The sequence below is a fragment of the Carcharhinus amblyrhynchos genome, chromosome 7 (genome assembly GCF_965287045.1).
Source record: "Carcharhinus amblyrhynchos chromosome 7, sCarAmb.v2.hapA, whole genome shotgun sequence".
In the NCBI taxonomy this organism is placed as follows: domain Eukaryota; kingdom Metazoa; phylum Chordata; class Chondrichthyes; order Carcharhiniformes; family Carcharhinidae; genus Carcharhinus; species Carcharhinus amblyrhynchos.
Window position 1 is genome coordinate 52,673,023 of NC_137330.1, and position 12,189 is coordinate 52,685,211.

General features: G+C 38.6%; 1 protein-coding gene across 1 annotated transcript in view; it reads left to right on the forward strand.

Annotated features, from left to right (window-relative positions):
- LOC145344940 (exostosin-1-like) overlaps positions 1-12,189 on the forward strand; it is a 571,757-nt gene that overhangs the window by 410,287 nt on the left and 149,281 nt on the right. The window contains exon 4 of the mRNA XM_080192309.1: positions 3,773-3,880. Coding sequence (XP_080048435.1) covers positions 3,773-3,880 — 108 coding nt within the window. The remainder of the gene's footprint in view (positions 1-3,772; positions 3,881-12,189) is intronic.

The following is a 12,189-nucleotide window of genomic DNA, read 5'->3' on the forward strand; positions in this document are numbered from 1 at the left end:
TTGCACTCCCCAATATTCTGGAATTTGCTGAGTTGGGAATCAAAAAGACATCATCTAGATTCTTATCCATTCAGTGACACAGCATATTACAGCATTAATGTGCTATGCGGCTTAACCCTTCTCTCACCCCAAATCTGTTTTCCACACTAAATATGCAGCGTAATTGTGCCAAAGGTTACTTTGGAAATCACAATCCTGAGGCCCTTGTAGAAACAATTAGTAAAAATTCTAGATACATTAAATTAATACAAAGGTTGATCATTCTTGGTTAATCCAATGTATTTAGATGCAGTAATGAATCATTATTTTGAATGAAACCCATCTGTTACAAATTACTGTTTAATGCAATATTACCTTGAATAAAGAACAAGAAAAGCTATTACAGTTATAATGTACAATTACAGAAAAAAGGACTTGTTCTTGTATTGTTCCATGTTACATCTCTCAGAGATATCTCAAGTACTTTGTGCAATGAATTACATGGGAGTCCAGAGGTTATTGTTATGGAAGCAAATATACCAGCCAGCAAGATTCCCTAAACAGCAATGAGATGAAAGACAGACTAATTTGTTTCCAGTGCTTTTGGTTGACAAGAAGGTTGGCCAGTCTGCTGAAAGGACATTACACATTTAAATTATGCACTTAATAAAGGATAGTAGGAATGAGGAGAGTGTTCAATTTGTCAGTTCACCTCACTGCCTAGTCCCTCATTTGGGATTTACACGGACTGTTCTCCTCGCCTTCCTGTTTCCATAACTGGTCTTTCTCTATCTCTACATTGAATAGATACTTTTTTATTTCCTGTACTGAGTTAACACTTATTACACTGTTTGACTTGCAATTCTGCAAAGAAGTTACACTTCAAACTATATTTAATATGTGGCTTTTTCAGCTTTTAGCTATGATCACTGGCTTATTATTCTAGCTTCCTCAGAAAACACATCAATCTCTTTATCCAAACAGTTTTAAAACTTAAGGAACATTGGGATTTATGGCCTTGCTCACCCCAAAACCATAAAATTCCACCTGAGGTCAACGGACCTTCCCATTGCCTGCCCCTTGCACACTTCGATTCCTGTGGAGGATGAGGCGGTAAAATTCCGGCCTATATAATTCTTGCCTTGTCTTTTGCAATGTCAACAGCTTGAGCTGACTTTGTCTCCTTTTACAGTTCAATGATATAAAACATGTAACCATATGTGTTCCCTTTTATTGAAATACAGAAACTGGATCTGGTAGGTGGTACGTCATGCATTTCTGTTCAATATAAAGTTGAATACTTACAATGCATCTAGATTCCTTGGAATACACAAAGCCATTTACGCCCTGGAAATCAAAATACCTGAGTAGATGATCTATCTTTTGTTAATTGTTACAGCTCTTGAAATTTTGCCTAATTGAATATGATTTTAAGCCCAAAGTATAAATTGTTTGTTTTTTTTCTATTTTTAATCATGCATAAGCCATTAAGTTACTAGCTTTCTGTTGGTATATTTTTACCGAATCATTCACTCCACTTAGAACCCATGTTCCCACCTTAAGTGACACAATTTAAAAACTTGGATGTTTAATGTGCAGACCCCCACTGAAATCAGAAATGATATGAATTGCAAAATTGTTCTGAACATAATGCCCCAATCACTGACAATTGCCGTGTTTCATATTATATCATAAAATCATTATCCAGCTTATATTTTTTAAACCCAATGAATAAGCATCTTAATTACAAGTATGTGTGGAAACTTATCAAATGCATTTGAAAAGTCTTCTTATCAATCATTTTCATATCATGTAATTACTATTATATCTTTTAAGATTTAAGTGTTCTGCTTTTCATGATTCCAAATCAGTTGGGATATGTGGGTTGTTCTCTTAGATTGCTTTCTTTATGGTAGACTCCCACCATAGATATAAATGTAAATATGACCAACTATAGATCTTAATCTGGCAGATTTACACTTCCTGAGATCATGCTTCAAACATTTTTATGGATTGGAATAAAAATAATTATTTTCCATTCTTTGTGTCACCTTGGAGCCCAGTGAGCAGAAAAAAATTCACAACAGCGTTCTTTTCCTACAATTTCTTTAAACTCTCATGGTTATAATCCATCTTTTTTTAAGTGCTTCATGACTGTTGAAGAACCCCAGTTTTTGTTTTAATTCCTCCATTTCGTCATCAAATTTTCCAGGGCTTTTGTTCCACAGGCTCCACTCACTTTCATCTGAAACCCCTTTCTCATGTCCACATCCAAGCCTGTTGGGTAATGATTATTGACAGGTTTCTGATCATAGAGTGGGTATTATGGCTAAACCTCACCCAATATTAACAGAGGCGAGAATAGACAATATTGTCATTTTTGTCTCTCTGAAATCCAGGAGTGTTGAGGCCAACTGTAACTGTGCATGTGTAAATATTCAGGAACAGCACTACAATGATGACTTTACTAGACGAGTATTCCAGAGGCTTGGACTAATGATCCAGAGAAATCACACCTCAGCAACTGGAGGATTTAATAACAGTAAATTAAGTAAACCTGCAAAAAAATCTAATAAAAAGCTAGTATCAGTTGTGATTGATCTTTGTAAAAATCAGTCTGATTCAGTAATGTCCTTTTAGGGAAGGAAATCTGCCGTCCTCACTTGATCTAACCTGCATGTGTCTCCAGACCCACAGCTATGCAATTGACTTAATTTTCTCTGAAATGGCCCAGCAAGCACTTAAATGTCAAGAAGGTGACTCATCACCACCTTCTCAAAGGCAATTTGGGATGGGTAATAAATGCTGGCTTGCCAACAATGCACACACCTCATGAATGACAAAAAATGTAACATTGTTACTGCCTTCTTAATCAACTGTTATTTCAGCATTGACTGGGAATTGCATCTGAGTCTTCCTTCAAACGTATACACACTTTTTAACCATCTTATTGTTGAACTCACCCACAAATTCAGGGGGCACTTCTAAGTTTTAATAGTATCAGTTCCTATTTTATTTCTATAAATTTAGACGCAAGTTTAGTTCTAAATGTTATCATCTTGTGCATGGTACTGATTCTTTCTATACAGAAAGATTTTATTGCACTCATATTTAAATGGTTCCAGTTATTCTTCAAAATTGGTACATCAGTTTCATTATTTCTAACTGCTATCCATGTCAATACTATTGAATTAAATAATATTATGATCATCAGTTCTGCCTAAGCTCTAATCTTTCCACCATTTCAGAATCACTACTTAAATCAATTATTGTCTTATTTCTGGTCCAATCGTTCAACACACTGAAATGGTGCTGCATACATGATATAAATTGACCTCCCCACTTTGTAGCACCTCTATGCTTCATTTTAATTATCTGTAATTTAAATTCTCTATATTATTTACTCTTCTGTTCATAATTTGATCTGATCATTTCATACCAGTTCTTTTATATTTTTGGCCTGGTGATATTCCTAATTATTAATTCCTTCCCCATTTTATCAAGAGTTTCTCCCCAAGCTGATTCCACCTTCACACATATGAGCTTAAATTAAGTTTTGCGAGAAAACTGAGATTCTAAAGTCCAGAAAATTGATTGATTTGCCTGACTAGAAGAATGTGTCCTGCCCCCATGGTTACAACTGACTTTGGACTGTCAAGCACATAGTAAAAAATGGAAAATAACTATTCCTGTCTTGAAGACCCCTGTAATTGCTCACTTAAAATATTCAAACTTAAAACTAATATGGTAAAGAGTGTAATGTAATTGTAGCTTTCAATATCCTTTGTTACAGGCTGCATGTATCCCAGTATTACTGAGCAATGGATGGGAGCTGCCATTTTCAGAGATCATTGATTGGAGTAAAGCAGCAATTATAGGGGATGAGAGGCTTCTCCTACAGGTAACACATTCACCAGAACACAATGTTTGTATTACATGTAAATGTATTTAATGGTCCCTTTAAAGAGCTGTGCATTTGATAATCATTCTTAACATATTCAAAAAGAAGCAGGAAAAGATTAAACATCTAAAAGAAAATTAGACATTGACCATAAAGTAAATCAATCTTTATGCGGAATGATTTTCCTTTGCATGTTCATCTCCCATTATCGCTGAACTATTTTCTGATAAGCCTGCAGTTCCATAAAGAAATAATTTACTTACAGCTTAAAAAAGAGGGCTGAATTCCTGAAAAAGATAATGAAAATTTCCACCAATTCTGCATTCATTTGAAATACAAATATTATTGGGATCATTTTAACCTTTCCTACTGGACCAGAAAAGAATAGTCAATGGACAATAAAATTTCACAAATGCGTGTGCACTCCTGGTGGGGTCGGCAAGTTTACCATCTTTGTATTCAGGCAATCCAGGTAACTGAGTAACATCCCTATTTATTGAGTTTCAATTAATTCTTAATGCTGTTAATGTGGATCTTGTGCCAGGTGTGATCTTGACCGGGAACTTGACAGGCCAATGGAGATTCATCAATTGGTTGGAGAACCGAGGGGAACCCCCTTCACTTCCACTGAGGAAGCTTAAGCTCAAGTTCCCTTTGACACTTAAGTGGCAAATTGAGGTCCACAGTGGTGGAGGTCCTGCTTATTGAGAGTCTTTTGTCAATCAGAGGCCAGCAGTTCCTGATGACACCAGTCGGAGCAGTTGCTGCTGGCAGCAGTGAACCCACTGGAGGCCCAGTTTCATCATTGGATCACAGGCCAAAGCTGAGTGAGGACGGGATGGAGGTTGTGGGAAGGGGGTCTCAGGGATGAGGGGAAGGCGGGTCAGTAGTAAGGGCAGGGTTATTACTTTCAGCGACCACTGAGTCCCCGAATCCCTCGATTGGGTACAGAATGCCTGACTACAAAGGAGCTCTGCAAACCCTGCTGCCAAACTCCATGGGCTTTTTTGGGTGGCTTTCCAACAACACGTGAAAGCCACATGACTCCCAGTTTATACCTGAGTCACCATTAAATTGAAGTGGGTTCAGGGCTGATGATGTCAGTTGGCTGATTAATGAACCTAATTGAGATCCCACTAATAGAGTCCGGGATTCCAGTGTCAGCTCCTTCTGCCCTCTGACTTAATTGGGAGAGATTTTGCCGCCGTCAGGAGACTAACATTGGGCCTCTCCCATAATTAAGTGCTCCCGGCCACCATATTTCCTATCTCAACAAGCTGCATTAAATCCAGCCCTCTGACTCTGAATTTGCAGTGGTTGGAAAGGCATAGGTACTCCTAGCTCATTTGCTGCTTGTTTTTGTTTCATTTTAAAAGGAATCACATTCCTTGTCTCACCACAGTGGAATGTTTAAAGAGTACAAAAAATGTACACTTTTAAAAAAAAAATGAGATCTTTGGCCCTATAAGTAGAGGAATAGAATTGAAAGTGACAAAGATGTGCTGAAAAAAATAATCACTGGTTAGGCTTCAGTTGGAATGTTGTGTTCATTTAGGAAGAATTTCAGCGCCTTGGAGATAGCTCAGAGGACATTTACTTGAATGATCCCAGAGATGAGGGACTTCAGTGGACAAACTAGGGAAGCTTGGCTTGTTCTCTTTGGTGTAAAGAGGTCTGAGGCTAGATTGTACCAGTGTTCAAAATTATAATGGGGCATTGATGGAGTTAATAGAAATAAAGTAATTTCACTAACAAGAGGGTGGATAATTAGAAGTCGCAGATTTAAGGCAACCAACAACAGCATCAAGGAAGTTGAGGAAAATTTTATTTTTGCAATGAGATATAAATGTTCTGCAATGCATTGACTGAAAGAGTAGCAGAAACAGATTCAGTTTTAACTATCAAATGGGAATTAGGTAAATATTTGAAGGGGAAATATTTTATGGATATAGAAACAGAGTAGAGGAGTGGGATTGATTGGATAGCTCTGTCAAAGAGCCAGTACAAGCTCAATGGACCAAACAGAAACATAGAAAATAGAAGTAGGAGTAGGCTATTCAGCCCTCCTAGCCTGCTCTGCCATTCATTTTGATCATGGCTGATTATTAAATTCAATATCTTGATCCACCTTCACTCCATATCCCTTGATCCCTTTCACCCCAGGAGCTATATCAAATTTCTTCTTGAAATCACTCGACATTTTGGCCTCAGCTACATTCTGTGTGGTGAATTCCACACATTCACCACTCTCACAGTGAAGAAATTTCTCCTCACCTCAGTCCTCAAAGGTTTGCCTCTCATCCTCAACATGACCCCTAGTTCTGGACTTCCCTACCATCAGGAACATTCTTTCTGAATGTTTCCTGTCTAATCTTGTTAGAATTTTATAAGTTTCTCTGACATCCCCTCTCACTCTTCTAAACTCCAATGAGTATAATCCTAACCGACTTAGTCTCACCTCAGATGACAGACCTGCCATCCCAGGAATCAGCCTGGAAAACATTCGCTGCACTCCCTCTATAGTAAGAACATTCTTCCTCAGATAAGGATAGCAAAACTGCACACAATACTCTAGGTGTGGTCTCACCAATGCCCCATAAAGCTGCAGTAAAACATTCCTATTCCTCGCTATGAAGGCCAACATACCATTTGCCTTCTTTACTGCTTCTTGTACCTGCACGCTTGCTTTCAACAACTGGTATACAAGGACACCAAGGTTTCACTAAGTATCCACTAGTCTTAATTTACACCCAGTCAAATGATAATCTACCTTCCTATTATTGCTACTGAAGTAGATAATCTCACATTTATCCACATTATTCTGCATCTGCCATGCTTATACCCAGTCACTTAGCCTGTCCAATTCACAGTGAGGCACCTCTCCATCCTCCTCACAGCTCATCCTTCCACCCAACTTTTTATCACCAGCAAACTTGAAGATAATACATTTAGTTCCCTCTTCCAAATCATTAATATATAATGTGAACAGTTGGGGTCCGAACATGGATCCTTATGGTATCCCACTAGCCCCTGCCTGCCACTCAGAAAGTGACCCATTTATGCCAACTCTTTGCTTCCTATCTGCTAACCAGTTTTCTATCCATTTCAAGACGCTATCTGCAATCCCATGTGCTTTAATTTTATATGGTAGTCTGCTACGTGAAACCTTATTGAAGGTCTTCTGAAAGTCTGAATAAATCACATCCAATGATTCTCCTTGGTCAACTTTACTTGTTACATTTTCAAAGAATTCCAGTATATTCGTCAAGCATGATTTCCTCTTTGTAAATCCATGCTGACTTTGTCTGATTATACCACAGCTTTCCAAATGCCAAGTTATGAAATCCTTGATGATGCAACTTTCTCAGTACCGACATCAGGATCCCTGAACTATAGTTCCCTGTTTTCTCTCTACCTTCCTTTTTGAATAGCGACTTACATTTGTTATCCTCCAATTTGTAGGAACCAGTCCAGAGTCCAGATAATTTTGGAAAATGGCCACCAGATGGATCTCCTATTTCCAAGTACTCTGGAATGAAGATTATCAAGTCCTGGAAGTTTATCCACCTTCAATCCCATCTATTCCCCAAAACCATTTCTCTACAAATACTGATTTCCTTCAGCTCCTCACTAAAACTTGTTTCTCTCAGAACCTCTGGTGCATTATTCATGTCTTCCTTGTTGAACATAGAAAAAAAGTATGAATTTAGTTCCTTAGCCATTTCTTTGTTCCCCGTTGTTAATTCTCCCCTTTCTGACAATAAGGGGTCTACATTTGCTTTTTCAATCTTTTTCTCTTTACAAACCTATAGAAACTTTTACAGCTAGTAAAAGAATGTCCCCATTCTGTGCTATTTAATTCTGTAAGTGACACCTACATGCATGGGCTCACTTATAAGTATAAATAGCCCATTTTTTAAATCATGAACGACATTCAGCAAGGTCTTTCATCTTTCCTCCAAACCAAGGAAAAATATCACGGACCTCACAAAACCTATGAGAATTTTAATTTTGAGTTCCTCATTCAGTTACATATAGGCATCCCTCCTGTTCTGCTCATGCAAAGTCACAAGATCTGCTGTTTCATAAGGAAAGGAAGATTATTCCAGATAATTTAGAATGTATTATTCTGCTGAATAAGTGGGAATGAAAATTGATTCGCAATGTATAACTTGGTTGCCTGCATATAGCTATGTGATCTTTTAAAGCTATAAAGCTTCATTGTTAAGTAAACACTCAAAAGTTAAGAACTGTTATGTTGAGAATCAGAATTGTATGATCGATTAAGCAAGGTGCAACTTATGAATGTTACAACTGATATTTCCTGCCCCTGTTTGATTTCTGTGAAGTGGCACAGAAGTTTGCATGATTTGGTTTGTAAAGAAAGAGTTGACAACTGACTATGAATTCAAGCAGTGTATGCTTTGTGGAAAGTGGATGCAATACTTGCTAATAATACTAATATTTGTTAATGGGGTGATACTGTGGAATAGAATTGAAGAATATACATTTAAATAGCATGGTTCATTGCAGCAAACGAACCTAAATCAGATAAGTGTGATGCTTGCTAATTACATTGATGCTGGTTAATGGCAGTAACACTGTTAAACTGAAGAGTTTTGAACTCGGGGAAGGTAAACTCACCTATAATAATATCTTGGACAATAAATGTGCTTATGTTTATATCACAATTTATTGATTTTATATTAAAATCAAATTGAGTTAAAACTTACTGTTTGAAAGTACTCCAGAGTCCTTGGGGAGGGGTGGAATTTTGTTAACAGCATGTCATTCCCTATGCATAACCGCAAATATGCACCACTTCCTTTCTATTGCTTTTTCCCATTTCCCTTGCAATTACAATTAAAATCAAGGCGCCAGTCGTGTGCATGTGAGATATATTTCTTTACGTGCGGTAGAGAAAACATTTCACTTCTGAAACCCACTGTCGGCTAACAATACTGAAGCTGTATGTGTTGTGTAAGAACCTCTTGGTTACACACAAAAGTTCTTTATGGTCACAACTTTCCTGCCCAACATCTGTAGTGGGTAAATTGTTAGAAGGTATTTTGAGAGACATGATCTACAGGCATTTAGAGATGCAAGGACTGACGAGGGACAGTCAGCATGGCTTTGTGAGTGGAAAATCACAAAGTTAATTGAGTTTTTTAAAGGGGTAACCAAGAAGGTAGATGAGGGCAGTACATTAGATGTTGTCTACCTGGACTTTAGCAAGGCCTTTAACAGAGTACCACATGGTAAGTTGTTGCACAAGGTTAAATCTCACAGGATCCAGGGTGAGGTAGCCAAATGGATACAAAATTGGTTTGATGACAGAAGGTGGTTGTAGAGGGTTGTTTTTCAAACTGGAGGCCTGTGACCAGTGGTGTGCCTCAGGGATCAGTGCTGAGTCTACTGTTAAATATCATTTATATTAATGATTTGGATGAGAACTTAGTAGGCATGGTTGGTAAGTTTGCAGATGATGTCAAGATTTGAGGCATAGTGGACAGTGAAGAAGGTTATCTCGGATTGCAATTGGATCTTGATCAATTGGGCCAGTGGCTGATGAATGGCAGATGGAGTTTAATGTAGATAAATGCGAGATGATGCATTTTGGTCAATCGAACCAGGACAGGACTTACTCAGTTAATGGTAGAGTGTTGGGGAGAGTTATAGAACAAAGAGATCTAGGAGTACAGGTTCATAGCTCCTTGAAAGTGGAATCACAGGTGGACAGAATGGTGAAGAAGGCATTTGGCATGCTTAGTCTCATTGGTCAGAACATGGAATACAGGAGCTAGGACATCTTGTTGAAGTTATACAAGACATTGGTGAGGCCACACTTGGAATACTTGTACAGTTCTGGTCACCCTATTATAGAAAGGATATTATTAAACCAGAAGGAGCGCAGAAAAGATTTACTAGGATACTACCAAGAATTGATGGTTTGAGTTACAAGGAGTGGCTGGAGAGACTGGACGTTTTTTCTCTGGAGTGATCTTATAGAGGTCTATAAAATAATGAAGGGCATAGATCGGTTAGATAGTCGATATCTTTTCCTAAAGTAGGGGAGTCTAAAACTAGAAGGCATAGGTTTAAGGTGAGAGGGGAGAGATACAAAAGGGTCAATTTTTTCATGCAGAGCGTGGTGTGTCTGAAACAAGTGCCAGAAGTAGTATAGAGGTGGTACAATTTTGTCTTTTAAAAAGGGTTTAGACAGTTACATGGGTAAGATGGGTACAGAGGGATATGGGCCAAATACGGGCAATTGGGACTAGCTTAGGGGTTAAAAAAGGGGCGGCATGGACAAGTTGGGCTGAAGGACCTGTTCCATCAGTAAACCTCTATGACTCTAACTAATTGCCATTAAAATAAGATTTGAGAGCACAAAAGTGGCACAAATATTTTTCAAAAGCAAATTTCACTTGTATATATTTCACATAACTTTTGTTTCACTTTATTCATGTGTGAATCATTGTCATTTGTTGAGACTAGCTTAATCAGATACTAAATGAACTGGCACACCTCATGGTAGGCATGCATTGATGGTTACAGTTTCCTTTACTGTGGAAGAAGCAATGTTGTGTTTTTTGTTCATTCTTCATTGAATGTTCATGTTATCCAGTGTTGTATTCACCACCCTGTATGACATGGCTGAACTTGCAGGCTCAACTGGCCCTTCCTTCTATATACTGTAAAGAATATAGTCTGAGATCATTCTCAGCTGGGATAATGAAAATGTTGTAAGTGGACCCAAAGCCCTGTAAGGATTCAGCCAGCCAAAACCCTGAGATTAACCCATATTTAGACAGTGCTGATTTTAGGTCTTAAACACTTGATTTTCTTGCCTTAACTGCCTATTCCCGCTACACGCGAACTGTCAGGCCCTTCCCACTTCATTAATCCATACCTTGACCTTAGTCTTTGTCCTCCTTTGAATGCCTTTTCTTCTCCTCCATGCCTGTGACTCCGAATCCACTCCACACCTCTCTCCCTCACCTTTCCTCAGCCTTCCTGGTTCTGAGCCTCCATGCAAGTTGCTGTTCTTCTGCTCTTCCTCCCTTGTGCCACTGATCCCAGCCACAACTGCACAAAGCTGACTGGTACACGCCACCTTGAAACAAACATGAACTGGGGGCCACCCAATTCTCATGCTTGGCTGGCTTTATCTTGAAGTTAGGATGTAATTTTAAAATGTTTCACACAAATGAATATTCATGGCATGCAAGTGTAGGTATTAATGTTTCAGGTTGATAACCTTTCACTAGAGTTTCTGGATTAATAAATTTTGCACATCATGATGCTGTGTATACTCTTTTTAAACTGGAACAGGATGTATAGTAAATATATAAGTAAAGGAATGTCTATGAAATGTAGAGACCACTCGTACAGTTTTCACAATAATAGTGTAGGGATGTGAAACAGAATCCCCAAAGTGCAAAAATCTCTAGAATACAATGTTATTGAGGAAAATAGTGGGACACAGGCTATTAGACTAGATGGGATTGAGGCTGATAAGGAGGAGGTGTTAGCAATTCTGGAAAGTATGAAAATAGGTAAGTCCCCTGGGCCGGATGGGATTTACCCTAGGATTCTCTGGGAGGCTAGGGAGGAGATTGCAGAGCCCTTGGCTTTGATCTTTAGGTCAGTCATAGTCTACAGGAATGGTGCCAGAAGACTGGAGGTTCGCAAATGTTGTCCCCTTGTTCAAGAAGGGGAGTAGAGACAACCCTGGTAATTATAGAACAGTGAGCCTTACTTCTGTTGTGGGCAAAGTTTTAGAAAGGGTCTTAAGAGATAGGATTTATAATAATCTAGAAAGGAATAATTTGATTAGGGATAGTCAACACAGTTTTGTGAAGCGTAGGTCGTGCCTCACAAACCTTATTGAGTTCTTTGAGAAGGTGACCAAAGAGGTGGATGAGGGTAAAGCATTTGATAAGGTTCCCCACAGTAAGCTATTGCAGAAGATATGGAGGCATGGGATTGAGGGTATTTTAGCGGTTTGGATCAGAAATTGGCTAGCTGCAAGAAGACAGAGGGTGGTGGTTGATGGGAAATGTTCATCCTGGAGTTCAGTTACTAGTGGTGCACCGCAAGGATCTGTTTTCGGGCCACTGCTGTTTGTCATTTTTATAAATGACCTGGATGAGACATAGAAGGATTAGTTAGTAAATTTGTGGATGACACTAAAGTCGGTGGAGTTATGGACAGTGCAGAGGGATGTTGCAGGTTACAGAGGGACATAGATAAGTTGCAGAGCTAAGCTGAGAGGTGGCAAATGGAGTTTAATGTGGATAAATGTG